Source organism: Panthera onca, chromosome X, assembly GCF_046562875.1.
Source record: "Panthera onca isolate mPanOnc1 chromosome X, mPanOnc1 haplotype 2, whole genome shotgun sequence".
NCBI classification, from domain to species: Eukaryota; Metazoa; Chordata; class Mammalia; order Carnivora; family Felidae; genus Panthera; species Panthera onca.
The window spans coordinates 10,221,308-10,235,837 of NC_138357.1; the positions used below are offsets into that span (position 1 = coordinate 10,221,308).

Consider the following 14,530-nt stretch of genomic DNA (forward strand, 5'->3'; position numbering starts at 1 on the left):
TGTTGTCAGATTTCTGCCTCCATACCCATACGAAGAAGAACGTTTCACAGTTATCGCAGTCAAATACAGTCAACTCTCAGAACAGTTTCTAAAGTTGAACAAAGGTAGGCATTTAAATCGTCTGATATTTACTGTCCCAATCTGGCCTTTTCAGCTATCACAGTCCTTGGAATGTGCATTATATTTTCAGGTAAAAATTTTTTGCTCATTCTATTGAATCTTGTTAACATTTATAGTAAAGGACAAACAATTCCTCTATCCTGATAAAATATATTGTAGCTTCCCGAATCCTTTGCATCTAGAATAAATGCCAACTGGTTTTGGTATTCCATTACCACTTTCAAATTGCATTACACAATATAATGCAAATGTGAGTTCTTAATTAGCAGGATCTGTTTTGTTGAAATGTACAACAGTAGAGGGATGTTTCAACATACTGCAGCTGTTTACCTAAGGAGGAAACAAATTCCGCCCCACTAAGAGGAGCTGAATAAGTGCATGTGTTGTTATGGACAGATCCTTTAGTGTTTCCCTAAGTAATGCTTTTTCATAATGGATTTCACATGGAATATATAGCAAAATTTGCCATTGCTGCCCACTCAATTTCTGCCTCTAGGTTTTTAAAAGAGAAGAAGACGAAAGTTGTAAGGGCAATGAGGAGTGGGGGTTGATTATTAACAGAGAAGGGATTCTTTATGAAAGATGCAGTATTTACCAAGGTCATAAGAAATATGCCTACATACACATATCTACTTAAATATTCATTTAAATACCGTACATGCATCTGTGTATACATGACAGGCTGCACCGAGCAAACAGTCGCATGAATATAACCCGAAGGCAGCCTCATGAAATGACAAGAATGACAAAATCTGAACTTGTATATGAACAGATACTAGAGATAATATCGAAAATGGGACGGTGTCCACAAATAATGCAATAACTCCTTTGCTCATCGGATTTTTTGCCTAGATTTGAGGCCTTTAAACATCCACCAATTATGGTAAATGTTTAACTGTAGGAGTTCAGGCAGACGGCCAAACTCTGGTTTCAAAGCTATTGCTAGCTTTAGTTTAAAGAGTTTTTCATTTTTAAGTACAAGCATTTCTGGGTACTGGCTATACCCTATTGTGGCTAGAGCCGCTGGAATTTGAATAAGTGGATTAGGCAGGACCTAGGTCCCAAAGAAATGGGCCCTGCGGCATTACCTGAAGTGTGGCAAAGAATCGGCTAGGGAAATCCCTGCCATTTATAACTTAGCTCTATTTACCTACAGCGGGTTTATCCCCACCGAGACAAAGTAAAGAGAGAGCCTGGTTTGGCTTACAAAAACAGCAAGGTTGGGGGGAGGGGCGTAAAATGACCGTTTGAGCCTTTCCTCCTTAGAAAAGCCAGGTATGTGAAATACACAGAGGACAGCCAAACCCCCCCGCCGCACAGGTACGTCTGCTTTCTTGCCAAGCTTATTAACTCAATTCCCAGTCTGCAGGACACTGGTTTGAACATTAGCTTTTCCTCGGGATATTCCCACTCTCTTGTGCAAGCACTAGCAAAAGGGTACAAGAAAGGGGCCTAGACAATCCCCGCGCTGGATTTGCAGCCTCTGGATATTTGAGATTCAATTGCTAAAGCCTCTTTGGTATAGACAAGACGGTGAGGGGGCTACTGAAGTGACTTTTCGTAGTCCCTTCCGTCGTCTCCTTCTCTGACTCCCCAAGGTATCCCGCGGGTGTCTTCCCGCACAGCCCCAGAGCTCCAAACCTTGTCCCCCTTCCCTAAAGCCTCTCATTCACCAACACCCTCCCCGACCAAAGTCCCCTCCCGGTCACCACCAAAGCCCGGAGAAGTGGAACGCACACAATGCCTCTCTTATAGGGCTCGAGCTGGGAACTGGGCATGCTCAGTAGCCAAAGCAGATTTTTTTTTTTTCCCCCTTCTTTTGGTCGCAAGTGCGGCATCTCTCCCAGTCCCACACCTCTCTTTCCTCTATCCCTATCCCCCTCTCCCCACCCCCAGCTCTTTAAGCGTCCTGCTTAACCCGTTCTACACCGAAGGCATGCAGAGTTCTAAGATGCGGGGGATTAACCCGTCTCCTCCTAAAGCCACTAAATAAGTCTCACTCTGGGCTAAAGCTTTACACTTTTGCCTTAAAGCCCCCAGCCCCTTACGCGCAGACAGGTAGGGGGAGTGAGGCTACTACTGGATCCCAGGAAACTGGTCCCAAGAAGGCTCCATCCAGGATCGCCCGCTACCGAAGAAGTATTCCCGGAGCCCTCCGTTCTGCGAGGTGACAATTAGCCAAAGGTACCGTACCCGTTATACAAAGCCCAAGTGCGATTGTTGCCTTTGAATGTCATTGTTGTTGACTCACCCCCCTCGGTCCTGGAATTATTCAATCCCGCGTAGACTCGACGCCCCTATCTACCTCCCTCGGCCTCCCCCACCCCCTCCGACGTTTCTTTGGCTTTGCCTGGGTTCTCGGTTGCTCTCTCAAAGGAATGCCCCGGTTGTGTGTGTGTGTGTGTGTGTGTGTGTGTGTGTGTGTGTCTGTGTGTGCCTTCGTTCTTGGGGGGCTGAAGGAGGAGAAAGGACTCGAGTGTGCGTGTATGTGGTGGGAGGATGGAGGTTGGCGCGCTCGCGTTTGGGGACTGGGGTCTCTACGCGTGAGGAAAGGGGTCGCTCCTCCCCAGGGGGTGTTTTAGGCATAAAGAGGGGGCGGGGGCGGGAGGAAAGTGCTTTTCTCGGCGTGTGGGCAGCAGAGGAATCAAGTGGAGGTGTCTGGATAGGGGACAGGGGGCCTCGGCAGTGTGCGGGGGTCGAGGTGCCTGAGTGCGGGGAGGGAGGCTGCGTGTGTGCGGGGGGTGGGGGGGGGCGGGGGCGGGGATTCGGCGCGTGTATGTAAAGGTGCAGCCCGTGTGCGAGGGGCTGGGTGCGCGCGCGGTGTCTGGCCGGGTGCGCGCGCGCGCGCCGCTGCCCGCCTGCTTGCCTGCGAGGGCTGCTCGCTGGGTTTGACGGGCGAGCCGGCGCGGAGGAGCTGGATCCGGGATCGCGTAGAGCCCATCGCGGAAACTGCAGAGCGGATCGCGGCGCCGCGGGCCCTGCGAGAGCTGCGGGGCTCCGGAGGTGGGTGAATTACCAGCGGGGCTGCGCGAGCTGCACCGACACTCGCTGCCTCTTCCCGCTTGGCTCGGCAGCGCGCGCGCGCGTGTGTGTGTGTGTGTGTGTGTGTGTGTGCGCGCGCGCGCGTGCGCGCGGAGGGGGGCAGGTAGCTTATTATTTTTAGTTTGGGTCGTGTTGGTTTGGGGCCGGCGGAGTGGCCAAAGCGACCACAGTGGCTACTCCAGCACCACCCTGCTTGCCTGCCCACGGCGCGGTCGCGGGTCCCCGAGGACCCAAAGAATCCGGTGTCCTTAACATCGCTGCCTCCCCGGCGGGGAAAGTGTCCTGGTCTAGGGCGGCTCGGGCTGTCGGGGCCGCTGCGCTGGCTTTGTTTTCTGCGCCCCCCTCGCAAGCACTCTAGGCGGACGTGGGTCTGGGGCTCCCGGCAGTGGCCCGGGAGCTGGCCCGAGACTGCTGGCACCCTGCAACACTGGGAATACGAGAGAAGCCGGTAGCTAACTCTAAAAGCCCTGCAAAGCCGGGCAAGTGCTGGCAGCGCGACTTTGCAAGATGCCCAAATGTTGAGCTGATTTCTGGCGTGGTGAGAGCAGCATTTTGTGCCTGGGCAGCGGGGGGAGGGGGGGAGGGGGAATGTGGGGGGGGGGGGGTAGGGGGGGTGCCCGGACCGCCGCTCTCGGCCACGGAGCCACCGGGTCACTCTGCCTGTGTGACAAGCGGGCCAGGGACGCCCCAGTGGCCCGCGGCCTCGTGGCTTGGGCTGGCGGTCTCTTACCCCTCAACCGCCGCACGCCCGGGTCTAGAGGCCGACGGAAACTCCAATAGCTGCCCCTTGTGGGACGGGAGCGCGCGGAGAGATGTGTGCGCAGCGGAGCTGAAGGCCCCCCGCGACATCCCGAGCGGTCCCCGCCTCCGCTGCCCGACCCACGAGGCCGCCGCTCGGGCCCGGGACCCGGGAGGGGGCTGCGTGTCGGCTCCGGGATGCGGCAAAACGTTGCGGTACGCGCCACCGCCGGCAGCCCCTCCGGCCGCGTCCCCGCCGGCCCGAGGTAGCGCACAGGGGGCGGCAGTGACCGCGTCTCTCCGCGGAGCCCCTCACCCCCGCCTAGGCGGGCGGCCGGAGGTCTCTCCTGCCCGCGCCCGGGGAGCCACCCCGGCCCACCCTCGGCAGGCGTCCGTCCCCCGCAGGCCCGCCGAGCGCCGGTGGACGCCGGATCCGTGGTAAGGCTCGCTGGCTTTGTGCGGTCCTGCCGGCCGCGGGAGCCGAGCGGCTTGCGGGGCGCGGAGATCCGGAGACCGAGAGGGAGATGGGGACACGGGCCGCTTTGGGCAGACGCGCCGCTCTCGGCAGCCCGAGACATGGCTTTTGGTACCCAACTCATACTTTCTGGGTTTTGGTTTTTTTTTTTTTCTTATTTCCCTTTTTTTTTTTTTTTTTTAATCCCTGATTTTAAAATGTGCATGTTTTAGTGGTGCCCTGTGAACGTGAGGTTTCTTTCGCTTGCGTTCAGCGCCCCTTCCCCTCTTTCTAGCTCCCTTCTAGCTCTCTTTCCTCCTCTCTCCACGGTCTCTTGCCCCTTCGGTCCCTCTTCCTGGGCGACCGACTCCCCTCTCCCTTGCTTGCCAGTCCAGCTGCCTGCGGCTTTCTGTTTCACAGGAGATGCATTGGGGAACTTCCTAGGTCGTCCTTGCGCCTTTTTTCTCCCATGCTACTTAAAGTAGAAATTACGAGGAGGAGGGCAGCTCCTTATGCAATTTCAGATCTGCTGATGCTCCCTGTTCTTGTTTTTGTACTGAATTCAGGTTATTCGGGGCTTTTATTGTTTTGTTTTGTTTTTAGTTTGGCTGATTTTTGGTTGGGGGGGTGTAGTAACAAGAAATGACTCAACTGAACCAGAATAGCTGTTGAAAACCACATCTATAGGAAGGCAAAACGATCATGTGAAATTTTGATTTTACAATGAAAGTTGGCTTGGATGATGTCATACTTAAGAATTTATGACTTCTTTTTGCACTGCCAGTCAAACTCTCAGGGTGAATAGGGGAAATGCATGTCTATATGGCAAGCGAGGATCATCTCGGCGGTGCTGGCTGTATCCTGAACCGAACTATTTAAAATGCACATCTTTCTGGGTCGTGGCTAATGGATTGCCTACCTTGAGACATGCTTGGTTTTACCACTAGCTGATTCCTCGTGGGCAAACTAAACAAAGGAGTTTCTGTGTGACACTTTTTTGTATCATTCCCTCATGGTGGGTTCCTGGGTAATTTATTTATTTTATTAATATTTGGTGGTAACCATATTGAAATTACAGCCAGCTTCCCATGCAAGATGGAAAAGACACACATGGCTAAAATTGCATCAATAAAATACACGGTGCTTGTTTTTCCTTTCACTCTTTTCCATGAAGCATTGCATATGTGTGTATATGCATGCAGTATTTCAGGAATTGGCCACAACGGGTTAATTTGCGAAGCATTAAACTCCACTAAGCGACTCGTGATTTGTTTATAGACAGAGACATGGAGTGGTGAGACTGGGAGGGGATGTTGGGAAGTGATGATTTTAGGAGAAACATTTACTGGACTAAATGTATCTGGTGCTGCAGATAAACCCACTCAAGGATTGTAGCCTGTAAACTCGTCTTCCTCAGCAGTGCTAGTCGGTGGTCAAAGTGAAGGAGATAAGCATCTGAGCCAAGTGTCAGTGGGACCTGGGTTCAAAATGGCGTGTAAAGGAGTAGAAGTGGGCCAGGTAGGCAGGAGAGCCTGTTCTTGGGGTGGGAGAGCTGTCTAGACACCAGCTAGGCAGTGCAGGAGCAGGCAGGTTTCTCTCCTATTTTCAGGGACCCAGGGACAAAAGCACCCCCCCCCCCCGTCCCCAGTTTGGGAGATGACTGACAAAAGACTGAATACTGTGTATTTACTTGAAATTAAAATTTTGGTCATTTCCTACTGGGTTATTTTTCTAGAACCTCACTGGGTCATCCGTGTTTTTTAAGGCAGCCATGTCCAAGAGTGAACTGATTCACGGCAGTGTGCTTACCTGCGGGCTGAAGCTCAGGCAGATCTCTTCCTAGGGCTCCTTCTACCTTGATCTTGTGACTGTCCCCTCTACTGCAACCCAATCCTGGCTTGGCCATCCTCCACCGAACCCAGGGGTCTAATATCTCCTCTGTTTGGCCTCTTATCTAACTGAAGCCCAGAGAGTAGACTTCTACAGGTGGAAATGCCTTCGTGGTGCAAACTACAAAAGGCACAGCGGATGGTCTGGGATAGGTCAGTAGAGTTGCCACAGGTCTGTGTGCGGGGGACAGCATGTGATGGTCCACGTAGAGAAAAGATTTTCAGATTGTTAAGGTTTACGTACGATCGAGGCTTTTTTTTCCTGTTGTTTGTTGTGTGTTCTGCACACGTAAAATGTGTATAAACCCCACGTATGGAAATAAAACGTATGGCATTTCTGCTGATTCTTGTTCAACTGAGTGAGAGTACTTGCAGAAAAATACAAAGCTGATAATTACAGCCGTGTGTTCACTATGGTATGATGTAGACACAAATGATCTTTCAAGTAATGATCATTGAAAAAATGTTTTCTTTTTATTTTTTAGATTGTTTCTCTTTATTCAGAAGCATAAAGTTGTTTGCTGATTGCCAGAAGATGTTTCTTTGGCTCTTTCTGATTTTGTCAGCCCTGATCTCTTCGACAAATGCAGATTCTGACATATCGGTGGAAATTTGCAATGTGTGCTCCTGCGTGTCAGTCGAGAACGTGCTCTATGTCAACTGTGAGAAGGTTTCAGTCTACAGACCAAATCAGCTGAAACCACCCTGGTCTAATTTTTATCACCTCAACTTCCAAAACAATTTTTTAAACATCCTCTATCCGAATACATTCTTGAATTTTTCACACGCAGTGTCCCTGCAGCTGGGAAATAATAAACTGCAGAACATTGAGGGAGGAGCCTTTCTTGGGCTCAGTGCGTTAAAGCAGTTGCACTTGAACAACAATGAATTAAAGATTCTCCGAGCTGACACTTTCCTTGGCATAGAGAACTTGGAGTATCTCCAGGCTGACTACAATTTAATCAAGTATATTGAACGAGGAGCCTTCAATAAACTCCACAAACTGAAAGTTCTCATTCTTAATGACAATCTGATTTCATTCCTTCCTGATAATATTTTCCGATTCGCGTCTTTGACCCACCTGGATATACGAGGGAACAGGATCCAGAAGCTCCCCTATATCGGGGTTCTGGAACACATAGGCCGCGTTGTCGAACTGCAATTAGAAGACAATCCTTGGAACTGCAGCTGTGATTTGTTGCCTTTAAAAGCCTGGCTGGAGAACATGCCATATAACATTTACATAGGAGAAGCTATCTGCGAAACGCCCAGTGACTTATATGGGAGGCTTTTAAAAGAAACCAACAAACAGGAATTATGCCCCATGGGCACGGGCAGTGATTTTGATGTACGAATCCTGCCTCCGTCTCAGCTGGAGAATGGCTTCACCACTCCCAATGGCCACACTACCCAAACGTCCTTACACAGATTAGTGACCAAACCGCCGAAGACGACAAACCCTTCCAAGATCTCTGGAATCGTGGCAGGCAAATCCCTCTCCAACCGCAATCTCAGTCAGATCGTGTCTTACCAAACGAGGGTGCCTCCTCTTACGCCTTGCCCAGCACCTTGCTTTTGCAAAACACATCCTTCGGACTTGGGACTGAGCATCAACTGCCAAGAGAAAAATATACAGTCCATGTCTGAACTGGTCCCGAAACCTTTAAATGCCAAGAAGTTGCACGTCAACGGCAATAGCATCAGAGACGTGGACGTCTCGGACTTCGCCGAGTTTGAAGGACTGGATTTGCTCCATTTAGGCAGCAATCAGATTACGGTGATCAAGGGCGACGTATTCCACAATCTCACTAATTTACGCAGGCTGTATCTCAACGGCAATCAGATTGAGAGACTCTACCCCGAAATATTTTCGGGCCTTCGTAACCTGCAGTATCTGTATTTGGAATACAATCTGATTAAGGAGATCTTAGCAGGCACCTTCGACTCCATGCCCAATTTGCAATTGCTGTATTTAAACAACAATCTCTTAAAGAGCCTGCCCGTTTACATTTTTTCTGGAGCGCCCCTGGCTAGACTGAACCTGCGGAACAACAAGTTCATGTACTTGCCCGTCAGCGGGGTCCTCGATCAGCTGCAGTCTCTGACGCAGATTGACTTGGAGGGCAACCCTTGGGACTGCACCTGTGACTTGGTGGCACTAAAGCTGTGGCTGGAGAAGCTGAATGACGGCATCGTGGTGAAGGAACTGAAGTGTGAGACACCCGTCCAGTTTGCCAACATCGAACTGAAGTCCCTCAAAAATGAAATCTTATGTCCCAAACTCTTAAACAAGCTATCCGCGCCATTCACGAGCCCCGCACCTGCCATTACGTTCACCACCCCACTGGGTCCCATTCGAAGTCCTCCCGGTGGCCCAGTGCCTCTGTCTATTTTAATCTTAAGCATCTTGGTGGTCCTCATTTTAACAGTGTTTGTTGCTTTTTGCCTTCTTGTTTTTGTGCTGCGACGAAACAGGAAGCCCACCGTGAAGCACGAAGGCCTGGGGAACCCGGAGTGTGGCTCCATGCAGCTGCAGCTCAGGAAACACGACCACAAGACCAACAAAAAAGACGGACTGAGCACAGAAGCTTTCATTCCACAAACCATAGAACAGATGAGCAAGAGCCACACCTGTGGTTTGAAAGAGTCCGAAACCGGGTTCATGTTCTCGGACCCGCCGGGACAGAAAGTCACCATGAGGAACGTGGCCGACAAGGAGAAAGATTTGTTACATGCAGACAGTAGGAAGAGACTGAGCACCATCGACGAGCTGGATGAATTATTCCCGAGCAGGGATTCCAATGTGTTTATCCAGAATTTTCTTGAAAGCAAAAAGGAGTACAACAGCATAGGTGTCAGCGGCTTCGAGATCCGCTATCCGGAAAAACAACAAGACAAAAAAAACAAGAAGTCGCTGATAGGCGGCAACCACAGTAAAATTGTCGTGGAACAAAGGAAGACCAGCGAGTATTTTGAACTGAAGGCAAAACTCCAGAGTTCCCCCGACTACCTACAGGTCCTTGAGGAGCAGACAGCTTTGAACAAGATCTAGGTCATGCAGTCTTACTTCATACAGAGGACATTTATTTAATGATGAAAGTGCCTTTTGTTGACTCCTGACTTCCAAATACTATATTATCAATAGGCATAGAGGCAGGTGTTTCCAAGGGTGTCTCATTAACCGTAGCTGCAAAAGATGTGTCCGGTAGAAGAGAATTTCCTTAATAGATTTTACTACATAAAACCTATACTGTGGAGTCCTGTGGGGATACTGCAAACTCTATTGCCAAAGGGATGCTTTATATACATAAAACACTGAATTTAACCTCAAGAGGCAAATCTGTTTTGTACCCCAATGCAAAACCTTCGTCTCTTTGTGCTTTGTAAAGCAGACTCAAGAAAACTGGTACCAGTGTTTGTACCTCAGCTGGGTCTTTCATTTTGCACGTAGATTAAGTTGGTGGAACTGGAATAATCCTTTCGATTCGTGGCATTGTAACAATTCTGCGTAAAGATTATCTGAAAAGTAAAAACACAAAAAAACCAAAAAAACAAAAAAACAACAAAAAAAGACAAAAACAAAACAAAACAAAACAAACAAAAAAAAAAGCATGCAAAGAGAGAACATTCGATAGTATTTGTAAAATTGGTAAACTTTATGGCCTGCATCTTGAAACCGCTGGATTTATAATGTTAAATTGTGCAAATATTTGTTTAAAATATACCATGCATTACATAACTATAAAATAAATTTGAACACTTTAAGCATTACCTGTCTATACATGAAACCTAAAAGAAAAAAATCAACGTGAGTTACGTAGCGTTTGTGGTGATCTGAAGAAATACATGATGTTTATCAGAATTAAACAAGGCTCAAATTAAACTAACATTAGAGTTTGTTCTCAGTTCTGTGAAATACCCACAATCCTTAAAGTGCTTACCGTGTGAGCGCACCCAAAGCTATTTTTGTAACATAATTCATATTTATGAAGTACTTTGTATACTAAATAGGAAAATATGTACTCCTTAATATGTATTTAATATGCCTGACTTGTTTTCCTGATCACAGGGAATTTATCAGTTAAGTATCAATCTAGACAGAAAAAAATATACCAAACTGAAACCGAAGCTTATGTGTACAGAAATATTCTGGACATTGTGATCAGGTATCATTTAGAAACGAAACAAAAAACACAAAAACACAAAAAGACAAAAAAATAAAAATAAAAACCAGTTCTGTGCTATTCTTGAGAATTCAGCATATTATCTGCAGATTTGTTACCAACCGTGCATTTTAAAATAGGTTCCTTAGTTTTATAGTATCGTGTCTGGGGCAGTTGTTAGTTGCCATCAGTTGTCTTGCTTTTCAGGATTCTACGAGCTTACATCAAATAGTTTTCACTACAAATATTGACAGAATTAACGAGTAAGGTTAATAGCGATATCCTGTCCGCATCAGTATCCTGTCCTGTCATCGTTCGACCACGATCAGATAATCCAGTAGAGCCGTGAACATCACGGTAGTGTCGGCTATCAGAGCCACACTGGAAAATGCTTTCTTTGGTCTCCGATGGGTTCACAGTCTGCAACTACAAACGATATGCCACTGTGTTTGCTTGTGCAAACTTGTGTTAACTTGCTTGTTAACTTCGAAGTCAAAATTGGTCAAAGGAACGGAGGAGGACTTGGTAATGGGAGACATCTGAACATTTGTAGGAGCTCCCAATTAGCAAAGTGACATCCCGAAATGCATTACCTTCTTGGCCTGCCTGCATATGTATAATTACTGTGTTAATCAGTAAGATGACCAAGAAGGTAAACATAGACATTCTTCTTCGCGAACTTCAAGTGGCAGATGTTTTGGTGCAGCTTCCAAAATGATACTGTGGTTAAAGTTGTAACAGTAGTCCCTTTATTAAGTACTAATTTCAGGGCTTTATATGTTTGTTCCGAGATAAAACAAACAAACAACTTGGCATTCTTAGACGGTGTGTGTGCGCGTGCGCGTGTGTGTGTATTTGAGTGTATGTGCGTACATATAGATAATTTGGAGATTTTTTTTTTTAAATAGCAAAAAAATCGTCTCCATATGTATGTGCTGGTGCTCTTAAAACTTTAATGTGTAATTTTAATTTTCATGACGATGTCTGTGAAAACTTTATATGAATATTAAAAAAAATACAAACAAATACTTACTTTCTGATCTTGAAAGAAAAGACACGAAGATGTGTGCCCAACAGCGTGTTTTCATCTAGTTTCGTAAGGACTTTGAATATGCCATTACCATGCTTGCAGGCATCCATGGATTAAAGGGCTCCTAATGCATACTGACAGGATAAAGATGCAAAAGCTTCAAAGAAAGTGTTTTAGTTTATCCTGTCAATAAAGTATGGATTGAGGAATCTTAAGTAGACACTTACAGGAGGAACCGGAAGCTCAATCCATGATCTGGGGATAATAGGTCATTGGGACGATGCCTTTTGTTCAGTGTGGCGAGGCTTTGAAGATGTTTCAAGGTTTCTGCCATTGTCAATGGCGAGAGGACCTGCCGCCATCTTAAAGCTTGCTGTAGCATATTGGCTATCTCAAACTCTTCCGCTGAGAGGTATAAATGTTCCACTTTCTTTCAAGAGTAATTTAAATGTGTGTGATTATTTGGAGGTTTTAATTGTAAGTGAATGACAGTAACAAATCCTTGGTTAAGGCTGATCTATTTTCCTTAACTGAAGTCATTGTGCCTACATTATACAGTGTATACTATTTTGCACCTGCCTCTCATTAGTTCTGCTTGTACATTTTATGATAATGTAGTTAGGCATAAGTTTTGAGTTGAGTACAAGAGCAGTTAAAATACCGTATCTACATTTTGTTGGCTTCAACTATAACCTTGATGTTAGTTTAACCCCTTGAGGAGCGATATATACGTCAGTACAGCATCTTTAGTAGAATTTGCTTCTGATCTAGAAAATCCAAGAAGTGCTCACTTCTAATGTGGTCTGACACATCATGGGCTTCTTGGCATCGTATCATGTGCTCGGACTCTGTTAGAACGGTTGCAGAGAAGATTAGATCCTGTGAAATTAGTGGAGGGGTTGAGATAATATATTATGTCTGTGTAATATAAATCAAGTTTTAAATTATTTTTTTATGAAATCAATAAAGATGATTCAATTCTTGAAAAGTAAATCTTTGTGTAATTTTATGAGAAAGCAGCTATTAAAATACAGTGATTCAAGTCTATAAGGCGATTTATATTCTATATTTAGTTTTCCATTCTGAATAAATATATTAATTAGAAGATCATTTAAGACCGGCTTTCTTTTGTTGCTTTTTAAAAATATTTCATTTCTTTAAGCCATAAGGATGCATAAATTACACAGGGCATGGCCTCATGAGTAACGTCAGTGGGTACTGCAGAAATAACAGAACACATCTAGAAATGTATGGCAGTAATATTAATCTATGATATCTTTTGCATGATTTGTACTTTGACATTGTATGAAATGAGCACAGTGAGTTTTTGTTTTTTTTTTTTGTTATTGTTGTCGCATCCAAAGAGCTGGGGAGAAAATATATCAAGAATGTATTTATAATCACTATTTTGAAATAAAGTAAAGAAAACACATTGTATTGTTTTTACCCTGATTTGGTTATTAGTATTTTAGGTTAGTTTATAAGATCAAAATCAAGCAGTTCTATAAAAGCTAATGTAAATCACAGAAAGAAACTGTTTTAATGACTTTTGCTTGCTTTTAATAGCATCAAGGTATTAGACAGAATTTATTAAATGCCATTTTTATGGAAGTATTAATAAAATTGTTTGCTAGAATGGTATTTCTGAAGCCACAGTTTGTGAAATATATTTATCTTTCCGTTATCTTTCAGAGGAAATAAAGTAGTAACCAAATTGGTCTTTTCACCTAGATTTGAGGGTAAGATACAGAGCTTTAGAAAACTGTTTGTATTAAACTTAATTGATAAATCTATGTTAAGAGATGCTTTCCCCCCCCCCAAACATCTTTGCAATCTGTATTCCTTTCCCCTGACAGCCCATTCCCATGAATCAGTTGGAATCTGACATAACTGCAGATAAGCAGATATTAATATTCAGTCTTAACTATTAAAATATGTTTAGAAAAACTTTAGAACCTCTATAATCCACGGCCAGCCTGGCAGGTTACAAGTTAGTTGCCCATTTATGGGGTGGACTGTGATTTTTATTTGGTTCTTTCAAAGATGATCAAAATCACCAATCCATCACTTTACCAGAGGTTTATGGTCGAGAAAAAATGAACCGAGTGCATTATGGTTAATTTGAGGCCAATCATGTCCAGCAAAGATTATAAACAGACCAATAAAGTGAACTGGAGGCACGTTTCCTTAGGGGAAGAGACGCAAAGAGAGAGGGAAACAGAATATAAACTAAGAGTATTGTGGCCTTAAGCCTATACCTAGCTATGCTGAAGAAGTCAACAGCATGGATAGCACATACAAGTGCTTCTGGGCGAAATGTTTTCCGTGTCACAGGCTATACATCCCGTGATTGTGTGACTTTTTAGTTCTTTGTGAGTTACTGAGCATAACTGGGTCCCAGTTTGGGTCCCAGCCACTCAGCTATGTGGACAAGCGGTATCAGATGAAGGTTTGGCTTCATTTCCAGTGCTCATTCAATTAGTCACTATGGTCAGATGGGCTGAACTAAAATATCCTGTTTGTGGCTTCACTTACCGGGAATAACTGGCAACAAATCTCAAATTCACCCGATAATTGCTAACCCGCGATTTTGGATATGCTGAGGCTCTGTCCTTTGTTAAATTAAAAGCAAACGGGAGGTTAAGTGAGTTTTAAAACCTCATTTTTGGACAAAACTGCCCTTAATCTAATTTTGAATTTTGTTTTGTCTTAGTTTCCACTGGTTGTTAAGATTGCACTTTAGAAGGGGAATCAAGGAAGGCAAACTGTGCTGTCTCCCTTATTTATATGAAAGAGCCAAATACTGGCTATCGAGAACAAAAAGATTCAGGTTTTTCATTAAATCGTAATAATTATCAGATCCACTGACTGTAGCGCCAAGATCCAGGGAAGAATTTCACATTAGCTATAGAAAGGAAATAGTCGTCGTCCAAAGTTTCTGAACAACGCATTTCTCTTGGTTGGCAAATACCGGATCGTGTCCTAGGCCGCTGGTTAACAACCCGAGGAAGCCATGTTGTGCAGTGGCTACTGCTCGTGGAAGCCTTTGAAAATCCTAGTAAGCTCAATTCTCCCGACTAAGAATTGCAATGTA

The 14,530-nt window shown here is 45.4% G+C and overlaps 1 protein-coding gene and 1 long non-coding RNA gene across 4 annotated transcripts in view; one reads left to right on the forward strand and one right to left on the reverse strand.

Annotated features, from left to right (window-relative positions):
* The window catches only part of LOC145714593 (uncharacterized), a 152,063-nt gene extending 149,160 nt beyond the window's left edge, over positions 1 to 2,903 (reverse strand). The window contains exon 1 of the long non-coding RNA XR_014136908.1: positions 2,372 to 2,903. This is a non-coding gene — a long non-coding RNA (uncharacterized LOC145714593). The remainder of the gene's footprint in view (positions 1 to 2,371) is intronic.
* SLITRK4 (SLIT and NTRK like family member 4) lies at positions 1,948 to 10,051 on the forward strand. 3 transcript variants are annotated; one of them, XM_081794209.1, is made up of 2 exons: positions 1,948 to 2,304; positions 6,729 to 10,051. In XM_081794209.1, the coding sequence occupies exon 2, from the start codon at positions 6,779 to 6,781 to the stop codon at positions 9,293 to 9,295; it is 2,517 nt and encodes an 838-aa protein (XP_081650335.1). In that variant the 5' UTR covers positions 1,948 to 2,304; positions 6,729 to 6,778; the 3' UTR covers positions 9,296 to 10,051. The 3 variants fall into 3 exon arrangements, with proteins under 3 accessions (XP_081650335.1, XP_081650333.1, XP_081650334.1); XM_081794207.1 differs by lacking the exon at positions 1,948 to 2,304 and adding an exon at positions 2,907 to 3,123; XM_081794208.1 differs by lacking the exon at positions 1,948 to 2,304 and adding an exon at positions 3,176 to 3,700.
* The last annotated feature ends 4,479 nt before the right edge of the window (positions 10,052 to 14,530 follow it).

What these genes read in the sequence shown, in the direction of transcription:
- SLITRK4 (XM_081794209.1), top strand. Translation starts at nt 6,779, where the DNA reads ATGTTTCTTTGGCTCTTTCTGATTTTGTCAGCCCTGATCTCTTCGACA.